Consider the following 15,716-nt stretch of genomic DNA (forward strand, 5'->3'; position numbering starts at 1 on the left):
GTTAGTAAAATAGTAAAGAGGAAGAACCAAATGCTTATAAGATATAAAGAGGCAAATGAAAATATAGGTTTTTAAATGAAAATGTAAAGTTTTATTTTTTAAATGAATATCTTCTTCAAAATATTTATGGAAATTTAACAACAAAAATGAAATACACATGCCATATCAGGAAAGTAAAAAAAACAATAAATAAGGTAAACTATAAAAGGTTAAAAGATGAAACAATAAATAAGGTTAAACTACAATGGTAAAAGATGAAATGTAAGGTAAAACTATAAATAGGTAAAAGATGAAACAATAAATAAGGTAAACTATAAGATATAAAAGATGAAACAAAATGAAACTATAGATTTAAAAATGAAAAATAAATAACGTAAACTTTTTAAGGTTAAAGATGAAACAATAAATAAGGTAAACTATAAATAGGTTAAAGATGAAACAATAAATAAGGTAATCTATAGATAGGTTAAAGATGAAACAATAAATAAGGTAAACTATAGATAGGTTAAAGATGAAACCATAAATAAGGTAAACTATAATAGGTAAAAGATGAAACAATAAATAAGGTAAACTACAGATGGGTAAAAGATGAAACAATAAATAAGGTAAACTATAGATAGGTAAAAGATGAAACAATAAATAAGGTAAACTCAAAAGGTAAAGATAGGTAAACTATAGATAGGTAAAAGATGAAACAATAAATAAGGTAAACTATAGATAGGTAAAAGATGAAACAATAAATAAGGTAAACTACAATAGGTAAAAGATGAAACAATAAATAAGATAAACTACAATAGGTAAAAGATGAAACAATAAATAAGGTAAACTACAATAGGTAAAAGATGAAACAATAAACAAGATAAACTACAATAGGTAAAAGATGAAACAATAAATAAGGTAAATCATAGATATCTAAAGTAAACCAAAACGACGGAAGGAGCCGTTCTAAAGACTAACAACTGACATTACTACTACTAACTACTCTTGGCCTGACATGAGGCCGACCTAGGTCGAGCAAGGTCCAGTTATCGAGGCGCTTTTAGGGCAAAAGGACCACATTTTTTTTACACCAAGATGGGGAAATTAAGGGTGACCATCTTGCGCTACCTGTCCAGGGAAGACTTCCGGGTGCTGACTGCTGTAAGTAACGTAAATTAGGCCTTTTTTTATTAATAAATATTATAAATATATATCCCAGTCTATCGTAAACTTCAGGAGGCTGTAGGCCTATCACGCGGCAGTAGGCCTATGCTAAATGTAAAGGGGAGGCAACGTTTATTAATATATGGACTAAACTATACATAATTGATTCTATATAGTTTAATATAGCTGATATAATGTGAGAGAATTTCCATCTTTTGTTTATAGGCCTATTTTCGCTGTCGTTCCCGAGGGGCTGCTAGGCCTGGGCCTACTAAACATGGCGTCCCGTAGAAGTAGCCCCTCAGGGATTAAAGCTAAAATATAAGGAAAAGATGTTAAATTTCTCAAATTATTTTACCTGCATTGTATTATAGGCCTATGCACTATTTTTATATACTTCGGTCAAAGAATTATATCATCAGGCCTAGTCGACATCTTTACATTCACCATAGGCCTGTGTCGCATCGTACACTATGCTATAGGAAGTAATCAGTCGGTAATAGGCCTGTATTGTAGCCTACAGTAGGCTATAGTAAGTGAACCAGTAGTAGGCCTATAGCCTCTCATAGCCTAGGTTATAGGCTAGGAAGTATGCCAAATAATTCAGTAATAGGCCTAAGTATAAATGTTAAATAGGTCCTAAGGTTAGCTCGAGCTACCCTGATGAAGTTCTGCTGAACGTAGGCCTACTTTAAAATTTCTAGCCCCCTTAGTCTTAAAACAGCAATTCAGCCTGTCTTAGGTAGGCCTAGCCTAGGCCTACAGGCTATGCAGAGTAAATGCAGTGTGAGGGGTCAGGGCTACTGTAGGCCTCTTTGGCATTTCAGTAGGAATAGCCTATGACCTAACCAGACTTTAACCTTGACCTAAGGGCTTTGGTCTCCTGGTAACCCCCCACTAAAGTCGTGTGTGACCCAGGCTACCATAATGAAGTTTAGCCTAGCCTAGGGCTACTTTAATATTTATAGCCGCTTAGTTCTGTGCTTAAGCCCATCTTAGGTATAGACATGGGTGGTAGTATTGTAATTCCTATACAGGTATCTAAACCATACATATTTCCATTTGGTTATCATGCGTTTTATGCCCTTCTAGCTATACCTGTTAGGGCCTGTTGCTAGTGCAAATTACTTCTTTAAGTGTTGAACCCTCACAATTAGGGTATAACCAACAAAGCTACTAGACCCCAGTGGGGAACTGGAAACTGGTTATTTAGGGTTGAGAAAAAACAAAAAAATGTGTGCAGTGTACCATTCTGAAGGGTAAAAAGCATTAACATGAACAAAATCAATAACAAAATGACAGTGTATGCTTATCAACAGTTTTATAATCACCAAAGATGTATAAAGCTTGGAAATATAGCAAGGACAGTTGGTTTTTTTTTTTTGAGGGGGGGATCTTGTTTTAGTCTCTTTATATACAAAAATCATAGCAAAATCTTGCCAGGGTATTTACCAATATATGTTACCCACTTCGACTTTCTTAGTTCTTTCTTTTATGTACAGTATTGATGTTCATGTGTTTGGGGCTCCTCATCAGATTTCTTTTTGTCCTAGTGCATTATGGGTAAGTATGGCAGCCTTTGGTGAAAAATTAATTCATGTTCATCAGTCCAAAAGTCCACTTAAGGCATACATTGTAGCCTAATTTCATGTGGATAGGGGTCATTGCCTTATGTGACAGGGGTGGTTGTCCATACACTTTGAATATTAAAATTTAACTACCTCTTGAAGGTTTACATATTAATCTCACCTAACCCAAAAAGATGAATTATTTTTAGCTTGGATTTGGCATGGATGGCAGCCTCATCCAACCTATATAATCCTAATTAGGATACATTATTTCACATGAAATGAAAGAATAAGAGAAACCACTAAAGTCACAGAACTATCAAATAAGGCCCAGGAAAGAAGACTACAATGGTATGGCCATGTGATGAGAATGGATGAGGCATAAATAGGGAGGAGAGTGATGCAGATTGAGGTGCCTGGTGGGAGAGCAAGAGGAAGACCGAAGTGAAGGTGAATGGATACTTAGAGAAGACCTGAGTGACAAACACTTGTCAGAGGACGATGTGTTTGACCAAGCCAGGTGGAGGAACGCTGTCAGAAACATCGACCCCACTTAGAAGTGGGAAAAGATGCAGCGAGAGAAGATTTTCATGACCAGTTTGCCTTCCTCCACTCTACTTCCCATAACTATCCAGAATGTAATGAAAAGGGTTGAGTTTTAATAATAGTTTGGATGGGGAACTCATTAAATGTTAAGGGATTTTGTTAGCTGTTCTAATTTATACCTGTAAAAACCAGATGAATCCTCTCCAAGAGGCACAGTAATGATAGTTGTTCATGTAAGTTGTATTGCTCTTGCTTAGTAAATATTTTCTTAATATATTTATAGTATATTAATTTTTATTTTGGTTTTCAGGTTGAGATGGGCATGAAGAATCATGAATTAGTACCAGGACCCCTGGTGGCTCAGATTGCTAATGTGCGAAGTGGAGGTGTTCATAAGATACTCCGGGAACTTTGCAAACATCGGCTGTGTGCGTATGAGCGTGGCAAACATTGTAAGTCTTACTACTGGCATGGTTTTGAAATTTTTGTATAGTAAAAAGTTTGCAGAATTCTTATAGTTTTAGAGTTTGTTAAACAGAGCTTTACGCCTTGTGAATGTTTCAGCAAAAAAAGAAATTTGTTCTTTTCCATGTAGGAAATCGGTTATTATTAAAATATTGTTTGTGAACAGTGAGTCAAAATTTTGGACTCGTTTACTGATGAGTGTATATATCTGGAGCAGAGTCAAGGTTGAAGGTTGATGTGAGCAATATTTGGCACCAAAGTACTGCTCACATCAATCTCAGGCAGTAAGGTAGAATAAAATTCTGAATGCTTTACCTAGTCATGTCAAGTGGAAGTAAACTATATTTTTGTTGAACTGTTTGTATATAAAAATGGAAACATAATCTCGAAAAGGCAACATAGAAAATTGTGCCTCTCCAAGCAGAGGAACTTGCAGGGGTGAACAGCTCTTGTATAAAAAATAGAAAAAAATGATGTGGTAGTCAGATCAAAAACTCAGATTTTGAAGAGGGATAAAGGCATAATATTGGAGTCTGGCAGGTAGTCCCCAATGCCACTTTCTCAAAATTGCATGATGGTGCAATAAGCCAAGAGGGGAGGTGTTTAGATATGAATATGAATTAGGAAAGGTTGCACCAAAAACTATCTTTTCAAATACAAAGTGACAGTAAGGAAGTTTTTTGTTGAAATGTAGGACTACCAAAAATTATGGTTGTCTCAAAGACTTTACCATAGTAAATGTATAAGTATTAGAATGATTGTTAGTCTTATTCTTGTTTCAAGAAGGATGATGGATGCTGTTGTTCAGAATGATTAAAAAATAAAAGATATTACCAAGAAATTTGCAAATGGGGAGTGAAAGGAGAAAACAGAGTTGGATGCTTGGAAGAGGTAAGAGTAGAAGTGAAGGAAGATTGTCTCTGCGTATCCAGAGGGGGAAAGGAAAATAACTGCCATCCCTTCAGGCAACACTGAGGTGATTTAAGCTTTCAAAGAGCTGCTAATGGCTATGAGAAAGGTAATGTGAAGACAGAGTCTGGAAGACAAAGTGTAGATTATCTCTTCAAATTCTGTCATAAACGGCATTTATTGAAAGCTTTATACAAGTAGAAGTTATGAGATTTTTGTGTATATTTCACTATCTGTTGTAAATGTATTTGGAAGCACTTATTGAATAATAATTTTGTAAGAACCAAATTATAAAGTGAAATTATTGTAATTTAAGCCACAAAGTTCAAGTTTGAAATTAATGCCTTTATAAGAAGAATGAATACAAAAATGGTAGATGCCTGAGAGATTAAAATCTAAGTCATGGTATTTGTTGGGTTGTGAATTGATGTGTATAGATTGTCATCACTGTTATAGTATTCATATTTGAAGCTTTGATTTCAAGCTCAAGGTTTTGTCTTTGGTAATGATAAATTGGATAATACAGCTATTTTTCAGGTCAGTTTTAATTTACAAATTTTTTCTCCATATATTTCTAGATGATGGTTATAGGCTGACAAACATGGGGTATGATTATCTTGCCCTTAAGGTACTGGCTTCACGGGATGTTATTGGCTCAGTGGGTAGTCAAATTGGTGTTGGAAAGGAATCTGACATCTATGTGGTTGCAGATAATTTGGGTAATCCTTTGTGCATGAAGCTTCATAGGTGAGTAAAGATGAAATAACATGCCTCCACTTAAAATGTCTTTTATGTCAGTGAATTTAGTGTTTTATGTTAACTTAAACATTAAGCAGTGTAAATGTATCCCAACATTTTGCAAAGAAGGTACAGTGATGATAAAGTGAATCAACGTTTTGTCACAAAAAAGTCCGTTTCCAGAACCAAAATCTTTGGTTCATTCCCCAATCGATATTTTGTTGTAGATTATTTTTGTCTGTCTGACTTTAGAGACATTTAGTTTTGGAATTTATAGATGTAAGATTTGATTATATTTTCACTGTTCTACTTTTCCAAGGCACGGTACACAACCAGTGGATTTAGCCCAACATCTGTGGCTTTTGCTTTCAGATATTTTAGTGCTTTCATGAAATGTTGGAAAGATTGGATTTCACAGGAACCAGTAATGACAGTAACTTCACGACTACTTCCGTGAAGGCTTTAAAAAGAAGCACTATAAATTAATAGAATGTGAAAAGGAGAGGAAGTAGTGCGTTATAAAGTAAATATTTGAAAGCAGGTTAAATATTAAAGGTTTTTGTCGAGGCATTTAATCTTAGATGTATAGTCAGAAAACTGTTACATTAATTAGAAATATGAAACAAGGTGATGCTGCTCTAATAAATTCGGGATATTTCATGAATCAAATGTGTACTTTTCAGACTAGGCCGGACTTCTTTCCGAAAGCTGAAGGAAAAGCGGGACTACCACAAGCATCGAAATCGTGCATCTTGGTTGTACCTCTCAAGGTTGTCTGCAACCAAAGAGTTTGCATATATGAAAGCTCTGCATGACAGAGGGTTTCCTGTCCCTCGTCCAGTAGACTACTCAAGGCATTGCGTCATCATGGAGCTTGTAAAGGGATATCCACTGTAAGTTGTGTTGATGATCTTTATTGTATATTGTATGTGTAACACAGAAAGAGGTCCTTTGGGATATACAACAGGCCCTGCTTGAATGTCACACTGACCAACCCTGTAAGAACTAAGTTTTAAAGCTCAGTGGTGTGGTTAAACTATTTTTGTGGTCTGGTTAAACTATTTTTTTTTAAAGCAACTAGAATATTGTGCTAGTAAGAAGAAGCACAATTTGGTTGCATAAGTTTTACATGGTAAACCATGCAAAACAAGAATATACAATGTATTAAGGCTCAACACTTTATAATTAAATTGTAGCAAAATAAGTTTTATCAACTCATTCAAAACTTAGGACACAAGTTACATGGTACATGATTGCCAAGTAACTGTTTTACTGTATATTGGTGTTTAAAAATTGACATTTTTAAACATTTTACATCTTATACAAAACTAAAGGTTTATTGCTGCTTTTCTTCGTGAAACTTTCCATCTGTTACCTTTCTTTCTGTGCAGCTGTCCAATTTTTACCTCTTGTTTAAGAACAGATCCTTTGGATCAGCCCCAGAAAGTGCTGTAGATATGTGACAGTGCAGTTTGGTTAAGCTGCATATGCTTAAGGTACTGAGGCTGAAAAATCTCCATACAAAATTTATTTTAAGTCAATAGATTTGTGTCTTTGGGATGAAAATATATCTCCACAAAGTATATTTGCTTGTTGTTAGTTGTACAGTTGACAGGGAAAAACTGGTGCTGTGTAAATTTTACTAAGATAACTTTTTCATGACCATGTTATGAAATATGCAGTGCTAATAAATTAACTTTCAGGCTTATCGTTCTCTTGGTGAGAAAATATAAACAGCACGGTTTCTTCTTGTTTGTTAAGTGTGGATGCATGATTTGTTTTTATCAGTGTTAATTTTTCAGTGAAGAAACCTTGCGGTTTTTAGGAATACCCATCCCACACAACCCCTATGTCCCAAAGCCAATTCATCACCCTTGTGACAAATTGGGATCTATGTTATAAGAAAAGTAATCATGTACGTCATCGGTAACATTTGTATGTTTCAATACACTATTGTAGAGTGAGACATCTGCATTGGTTGTTTGTTATCATTCTTTTTCACTTTCTGTCAGAATTCCCACCGAGTCCAAGTTTCTGTGGCCTTTGACCATGTTTTTTTTTTTTTGTGAGTTTCTATTGGTGTACTTCCTGATTCTTTCCAATATATTACTTTTGTAACCAGGTGCTCCCCCTCCCTTCAAGCAGTGTTAGCAAAGGAAGGAATATTTAGAATGAATTCCAGTGTGAATTTCTTATCTCTTTAACTTTATCTTGCTCTAGTTTTTGCCCTTCATTTGGGAACAATCTGTCAGGTGCCCTTTGAAAGTTAAGAAATGCCATTCAGTGGTCTAATCTGACACTAACTTTTAAGTGCCATTTCACTTGCAGAGTACCAAGTTATGCAGTCCATTTGCTTAAGTTGGTAGTGTCACATACTTTCCCAAGGTCCCAGTCATGTCAAATGATGTCTTACTTTTTTTACAGTTCTTCATTACAGTTTATTTTTAGTTGCCTCAGTTGAAAAGTGCTTGTTGTGATTTCTCTGACATAAAGCCAGATTGATAATTGTTGATTTATTAATTTTATAACTTCCTTTAGCACCTCCTCCAGTACTCTTTCATGTCATTCCCCAGCATTTCTCTGTACCTTTCATACTGGAATGCGTCCTGTTATCTTTTGTATATTATGGTTCCAATACTTTTCCCTGTGCTATTTGTCCCATTTCTTCTTCTATCATGTTGTCATTTATTCTAATCAACTCCCCAAGCACAGTTTGCCTTGTGTGGCACACTTTAGATGGTACAAAAGTATCTTTTCAGCATCCTTTTGTCTCTAGGTTCATTGATTTCTGTCCTTTAATTTTCATTTGCTCTTCTCAGTCTTTCTGCCTTGATGTAAAGCTTCATTAACTTTACCTTGCTTAACTCTGAGCTTATATAGGATCATATGAGTAAAAATGTCTTATTGGTCTCACTATACTATATAATTACAATAGTGCAAATAATTGAACTCACTAATGAATGGCTCTCTGGTTATTTTTTTATTACTAATGATAGAACTTGAAGTAACTAATATAATAAGACAATTATTTCAAAATTATTAACCACTATACAGTAACTAGTAACAAGAATAATAAAGGAGTAGATGTTAATAATTTTAATGCTGTAATTTTGTGGGAGACTTGCCAGTTAAAAATGTCTTATTGTTAATTTCTTACATCTTTATTGAAAGGAAAAATATTATAGGTATATTACTGTACTTTGCATTATTTATTATATTAACTGGATTACTATTGTTCACAGTCTTTTTTAGATTTATTATCGATGCCGGTCTTCTCCCCAGAAATATATTTCATTAATTTTCTTGGATCTTTTTATTGTTTTTATAGCAACTATGTTGTTCATTTAATTGATATCAGCGTCAGTGACCCAGTTGTCACGATGCCAGATAACTCAACTCAAAATCATTCATTCATTAACTCTGGTTCATCCTAAGTGATTCATTTGATTCATTTCTTGGTTTTCCAGATGTCATGTTCATGAAGTTGAAGATGTACCACAGCTTTACAGTGATTTAATGGACCTGATTGTGAAATTAGCAAATCATGGTGTCATCCATAGCGACTTCAATGAGTTCAACATCATGATTGACGAGTCAGATAAGCCTATAGTCATTGATTTTCCGCAGATGGTTTCTACTTCCCATGAAAATGCTAGGATGTGAGTGCTTGTTAAAGATACTGAATTTGAAGGATAGCCTGAAAATTTGAAAATTACTGGAAGTATTGTCTGTTACCTAGAGTATGTATGTTAAGCAAAGTTGGGTGGTCAGAATGATTGTTGATGGAACAGTCCATTGTTACTGTATTTTATTCCTTTTCTGAACTGTTCTAAGTTGAACCATCTCTGTGTTTCAGGTATTTTGAACGTGACGTCAAGTGCGTTCAGGACTTTTTCAGGAGGAAATTTGGTTATGAAAGTGAATTGCATCCAGATTTTGACAGAGACATTGAGTGAGTACACTTGTCAAATCTAATTAATTTGCTTGCTGGCAAATGCTTGTACTTTGTTTTGCATGAGCTTTGTTCGTTGTCTTTTCAATGCATGTGTAAGATCTAGTGACTGTGGTTAAAGTAGACTGTCTTAATCTGTAATGTGTAGGGAAATTAGAATCAAGAGATGTGGTTACCTTATTGATTTATGATCATGAGTACCTTATGATAATAGAACAAGTTTCCAAACTAGACAGAAAGCTTTTATATGTTACACTGTTATTGTGTTTGTTTATCTGCAGTTTGCTGAGTGAACAAAATGACAGAAAATCTCATCTTTATTTACTCTTAACAAGTTTACAAACATTCTTGTTATCTACTCTACAAGTGATTGTGGCTTTCACATCTCCTAGCACTGGGAGTGATATTCTGCTTAATGGAAGTCCATATTATGTCAGTGTCAGATTTTATGTAAAGCGCGATAGAAATATTTTGGCTTATTTGGAACGAGTTTAAATGAGAAAAATTGCTTTGATTATCATTTCTAAATTTTACAGCCAAGCATAATCATAATCACAAGCAATGATTAAGATTTAAGATTTTTTACTTTTTTAACCTCTGGTTTTTTATTTGATTTTAAGCTAGACTAGATGTGAAAGCCCAAACAAGGCTGCTTGACTAGTCATAAGGGGTGAATGCCTTAAAAGCATCTAAGTGCATGGCAGGCCCAAAGAATACAAAAATAACAAGTGAAAAGCATAAAATTCGGCTGTTTTTCCTTGTTAATTCACATCTTGGCCTATGCGTGCATTTGTAGGGCTTATACTAGCTGTGAATAATGTTGTGGTAGAAGAGGCACTTTTGTTTACCTGAATAGAAATACGCTATTTCTTCAGCCAGTGAGTTGAAAGGTTGCATTGTCATGCTGTGGCAATGTACCATTGAGAAATTGCACATGCTGTTGATGTGTAGGTTGTCAGGGCATTATAATGAGACTTTCACACTTACTAGCTGTGAGAGAGAGAGAGAGGATAATCTGTACAGTTGCACAACCCTCATTTCTTGAGTTTGCAATGTTGGGATATTTATATGTGGAAGCTGTTTCCATCAGTATCAGTGAAAGATGCTTGCTATGCTTGGAGCTTTGATAAAGGATTTAAAAAAAAAAAAAGTTTCTAGTAATGACTACTGTGCTAATTTTGATCTGTAATTGGTGAATGCAGATTTACTCATTGACCCATTTTCTTGTCAAGACAGTAAGATTTCAAATACCATATACAATGGAAACATGTCACTTTATCTTATGGTTTTGAATTGCACGCTTGTAGGTGAAGAATGCTAACTTAAGTAACTTTTTTTTTTGAAATCTAATATTTGATGAGTGTGTTGACTCATAGTAAGGTGGTGAAAAAATGCCAGTACATATGTATATTAGTGAAAACACTTTTCCAAATTCCAGAATGTCTGTTTATAATGTCCATCTGCACAACTTTTTCAAAAGTGGGTGCTCTGTTATGTTCAGAGGTCTAATTAACACATCCTGAATGTTCTTGAAAACAATATATTTGCTTCAAGTTTCCATTTCAAAGTAATAAATTATATCAAACTCTTTGGTATGAAATGTGCTGGTGTTTTAAAGCTTGCAATAGAATTGCTGTATACCAGCAGCTACAATGAAAACTACAATTTTACTCTTAGGCATTTACTTGCACTCATGTGGACTGCTTTACCTGCTTGCTTTTTTGTTCATGCTTTGTTTAGTATTTTATACATTTTATAGAGAGGGCTTTGATATCTTGTTCATCTGGGATATCTCCCTGTTGGTTTCTTTTTTGTGAATTTCTTAGCTTGTAGGGGAATGGCATCTGCTTATGCTTTTGGTCCTACTATTTGTTAACATCTGTGCAAGTTAACTTTGTGGCATGCTGATGGTCATTTTCCTCTTATAAATATTCTCTTAGCATGTCAGGTAATGACAACTGCCAGTGCTTTTGGCCCTGTTGTTTGTTAACATCTATACAAGTTGAACTGTTATGCTACTTGTGGCATGCTCAAGATCATTTTCCTCCTATAAGTTTTCTCTTAATGTGGCAAGGCTTCTCCTTTGTTAATGCTGTTGGTTTTGCAATTTGTTCAGTGCTTTCCAAGGAGACTATATAATTTAAGAAATTATTTCTATATTTTTATTTTTACAAAATAATCACAGATTTGAGGGAATATCAAGCATCAACTCTTTTGGTGTTTCACATAATTATCTCAGGCTTTTATGGATGTTTCAGTCTGAGGAAAAACGTTTTATAATTCATTAAAGAGGCTCATGATATAAGAATCTTTGCTTTTAGCAGATGAAAAATTCTCTCTATTTGGTAATGTTAATGTTAATAAAATAACTCACCTGGTATTTAGAAAATAAATAGATTCCAGTTTCATACAGAATGACAAGAGTACCAGAGCTGAACTTTTCCCTCTCACATTACAGGAAGGAATACAGCTTAGATAAAGAGATAGCAGCTAGTGGGTATTCCAAAGAAATAAAGGAATTTGATGAAAACTACAGAGAGGAAAGAGCAGATGAACGCCAGGAGAACGAAGACAGTGAAAATGACAGCGAAGATAGCGAAGGGGAGGAAGAATCAGAAGTTCAGGAGGGAATACCAGATGAAGTAGTCTCAGAAATGAAAGAGCACGTAGAAACACTTTGCAAAGATCTGAAAGAAGATGCAAACATTAAAAGCCTTTGTCCAGATGAAGAGCACGGTGAGGAGGAGGGGGCCAGAGGAAGCACTTTGTCCACCAGAAGAGGAGGAAGTGGCAGATAGTAGTGATAAACAATCTGTTAAGTCTGGTAGACACTCCAGAAAGAAAAAGGCCAGAGATACAAATGATGAAGCTAGGCTAGCTTTAGTTAGGCAGTTGGCCAAAGCACGGGAAATACGACAACAGGCCGAGAAAAATGGGGAAGAAGTGCCCTCTCTTAACGATTTAATCGACGACTCCATGAGTGACATTTGCAGCGTGTTGAGTTTTTCTACTACTGCGAGTACTATTCCGCCTGAAGAAGTCAAGAAGCGCATGGCCAAGGACCTGGAAAGGAGGGACAAGAAACAAATATCTAAAAAGAATTTAAGAGTGAAGGGAGAAGCAAATGCATACAGACGAAGCAGGAAAGAGAATGCAGATACCATAAAGGAGTCGACTGGCTGGGATGAATATTGAAAGCTTGGTTTTTATATTTGTCATAGACAATAGTAAATTCATATTATACTTTATCCCAATAAAAATTTTTAATTACCACCTTTGTTTAATCTTGAGTAAAGCTTTTGCAGGAAATAAGTTTTACAGTACTTTTCTGTTTAGTCTGTGTAGTCGGTATTTGACCAGTTACTAGTTTACTTGTTTTTCTTTTGAAAAGTGAGGTTTTGAGTGTGTGAGAAGCACATATTCAGTCCCATAAGTCATGGTTGGGCACTTTGCCACCTCTCAGTTGACTAGTTTACAAATGAGTTCCTCATTAAGGTTATCTTGGAATTGTATGTGGGATGAGGTGTAAGGTAAATGTTAAAATGTACTTTCGTTGGGAGAACTTTTATTAGTACATTATAGTTGATACTGGAACATTTGCATTACTTCACCCAAGTCAAAATTTGTTCAGGTGTTTGAACTTTTTACCATCTTTATTCCAGTCTGCTGCAATTATGATAGCTATATTTCCTGTGTCAGGTGGGAAATACAGCTATTCTAATAGAGAGATATTTCAAAAATAAATTTTATTATAAAATGTCTATTTTTAAGATTGAGAGTATGTATAGTAAAGATTAGTCATTTAGTGTATTCAAAGGTATTGAATACTTTGAAGTGCTTTTTGTTATTTCTCACCTATACCCTATAGATTTTCAGTATGCATGTAGTAGGTTAGTGGAAATCTTTAATTCTCAGATTCCACATTTTGTAGATTATTCTTTCCTCCAACTGGCAATGCTTTGGAGTTGTTTTCTTGCCTCTGGTTTTCTGAATAGATTTTCCCAAGGCTGCGTTATAACTTTGTTCATCCCTTGTCCGATGCAAAGAGATAAAGACTTTGCTGGCTGTTTCTCCGCACTGATGTACATCAGATGTGAACAAAGCTCGATGTTGTAGCCTTAGATGCAAAAGGGATTTGTCAACACATTACTAGATCTGAATCTGTCACCTTGGATTGCTGCTTCTTTCGACCTTATTAGTCCCGCTGTATAGCAGGGTTGGCGGCTCGAGTCACCTTTCTCCATCTGTTTCTTTTCCTTGCATCATCTTCCCCAGTCCCACCTCACCCATATCCCTCCCACCAAACTTCCATCCATCTGATCTGCTGATGCCCCACACTCCTCCCCATCACTGGCATGTTCTTAGCTCTCTTGATTGGTTTCACCTCCTCTTTATTATGGTTATGAAATCACAAGTCCCAAAATTTAATTTTTTCAGTGGCCAGCATACCAGTATGGGATGGATGGATAATTTTGTTTAGGGGCCAAAGGCCAGAGATTCAGGTAGAGAAAGACCAGAATAGGAGCTTATGCAGGTTCTTGCTAAATTTGAAATGGATTGAAAACATTTAGAAATAAAAAAAAAAAAAATACACAATTCCCACTAAATTGCACTGTAGAGAAAAACTTAAGAATTGTAAAGAAGGAAAACCCTACTTATTGCCAAAAAATAACTACCTGTGTGCAGGTTAATTAGTAAAAAGGGAGTAAAAAGATTTACTCATACTAAACACTAAACCAGGATAACAATTACTAATAACAGCTAGGAAAAGCTGCACAAATTCAAAATTGAAACTAACTTTGCAGTGACTAGTCAGAATTTGCAGGAGAACCAAAATATTGAACTAGAGAGGAAAATCTATCAACTGCTGATGCTATCTCTTGAAGCCAAGCAGCACTACTCTTCAAACAGCCATACAAAATGCAGAACATAAGATCATTTCTGGCTGAGTATCATCTGTAATGTCGGTGAAAGAATTAGCACTGGCGGAAAAGTCCTCCCCATTAGAAAACTGGAAGAAAAAGCAGAATTCCTCCATTCAGCAAATGAAAATCAAAGATGACTAGCTTAGGCAAGGAAAAGCCTTACATGAAAGTCAAAAAACAATTGAGAACTAGACTTTGGGCCAAGGTGTGAAAGATTTTCTAAACACTGGAACCTAGGCATTTTGCTGATACACAAGCCTACTAATGTTTTTTTCTGCACAGGACTGTGTGTGTGTGTGTGGGATTACATAAAACACACTAGTGTGCTATGGCATAAGTATTCTAATGGGTATGTTGTGAAGTGGCTAAAAATTAAATAAGGTTTTTTATATACATTTGAAGCTGCAGAATGTCGGAGACAGTTGAATATTTGGAACTAAAAAGATTGAGGTTATAGTGAGTGAAGATTAAAAATAAAGGGGTACAAAAAAAGGGTATAGTTTTTGGTACAAAAAGTGTGCAGTGGAAAACTGTAAGATCATGAAAACATGACACGGAATGTTAAAGGGTTATGGAAGACAGATATCTGTAGATTGTGGTAGGTAAGTTAGAAAGATGTTCAAGCTTAATTGAAAAAACATGCATTAGTGATAAGGGCTTGATAGGTTTTAGAGAGAGAGATGAGATCCAACGTGGTTATTTGAGAAGAAAATTTGTAAGCAGAATTTAAAACCAAAGAAAATTATATAAATCTATTACCAATAGTTCTGTTGTATAAAACACTGAACTTTATTATCTGAGATAATTCATCCGTTGTCCCTCTTGATAACTGAAAATTATAGGTAGTCAAAAATCTTTGTATTGGCAATTCAGTAAAACAGTACACCAATACGTTATATATACTGCATTAGTGTATTTTGATAACTACAGCTGAGTTTTCAGATAAAAGATAGGACATACACAGCTTCCTTTTGAAGACAATATGAGTGAGATAGAGGGAGGAAGTGAAAGAATTTTTATATTTTCATTTTGTCGTGAAAATCTAGTACCGTAAGACACAATCATTTCTGATAACTCTTGCTAGTTTTATCTGTGATTTCAATACAAAATAAGCATTTTCAGATGACAGAGAGCAGAACAAAATCATTTTCAAATGAGATATATTGAATGATTTTGTACTTTATCATATTCATACTTTCATAAAAATCTTCCAAAATGTCTTAAATATATTTTCAGTGATACAAATTTTTTAGTGCAGATTGGTAAGAAATAAAAATTTTTACAAATACTAAGAGAAAGAAAATGGATAGTATTTGCAAATGATGTAGAAAGAGGAAAACTTTTAAGTTTGATATTTAGGTTTTTAAAATTATGGGGAAACTGGGTATGTATTTACGAAACAGTTGTAGTAAAGGTTCTGTACAGTATCGTTTTGTCCACGTCTTAAGCTAACCACCTGAACTTCACCTT

General features: G+C 34.9%; 1 protein-coding gene across 1 annotated transcript; it reads left to right on the forward strand.

Moving 5' to 3' along the window:
• The first annotated feature begins 904 nt into the window (after nt 1–904).
• Nucleotides 905–12,592, forward strand: RIOK2 (RIO kinase 2). The gene is made up of 7 exons (XM_067114894.1): nt 905–1,140; nt 3,568–3,709; nt 5,210–5,378; nt 6,053–6,262; nt 8,837–9,028; nt 9,226–9,321; nt 11,780–12,592. Exons 1-7 carry the CDS (start codon nt 1,075–1,077, stop codon nt 12,117–12,119), a joined length of 1,215 nt encoding a protein of 404 aa, XP_066970995.1. The 5' UTR covers nt 905–1,074; the 3' UTR covers nt 12,120–12,592.
• Nucleotides 12,593–15,716: the final 3,124 nt, after the last annotated feature.

Source organism: Macrobrachium rosenbergii, chromosome 13 (assembly GCF_040412425.1).
Source record: "Macrobrachium rosenbergii isolate ZJJX-2024 chromosome 13, ASM4041242v1, whole genome shotgun sequence".
Classification (NCBI taxonomy): Eukaryota; Metazoa; Arthropoda; class Malacostraca; order Decapoda; family Palaemonidae; genus Macrobrachium; species Macrobrachium rosenbergii.

Excerpts from the sequence above, each read along its gene's own strand:
- RIOK2 (XM_067114894.1), top strand. The coding sequence starts at position 1,075 with ATGGGGAAATTAAGGGTGACCATCTTGCGCTACCTGTCCAGGGAAGAC. Across the intron at positions 5,379-6,052 it reads TTGTGCATGAAGCTTCATAG|ACTAGGCCGGACTTCTTTCC; the intron begins GTGAGTAAAGAT and ends TGTACTTTTCAG. Across the intron at positions 6,263-8,836 it reads CTTGTAAAGGGATATCCACT|ATGTCATGTTCATGAAGTTG; the intron begins GTAAGTTGTGTT and ends TTGGTTTTCCAG.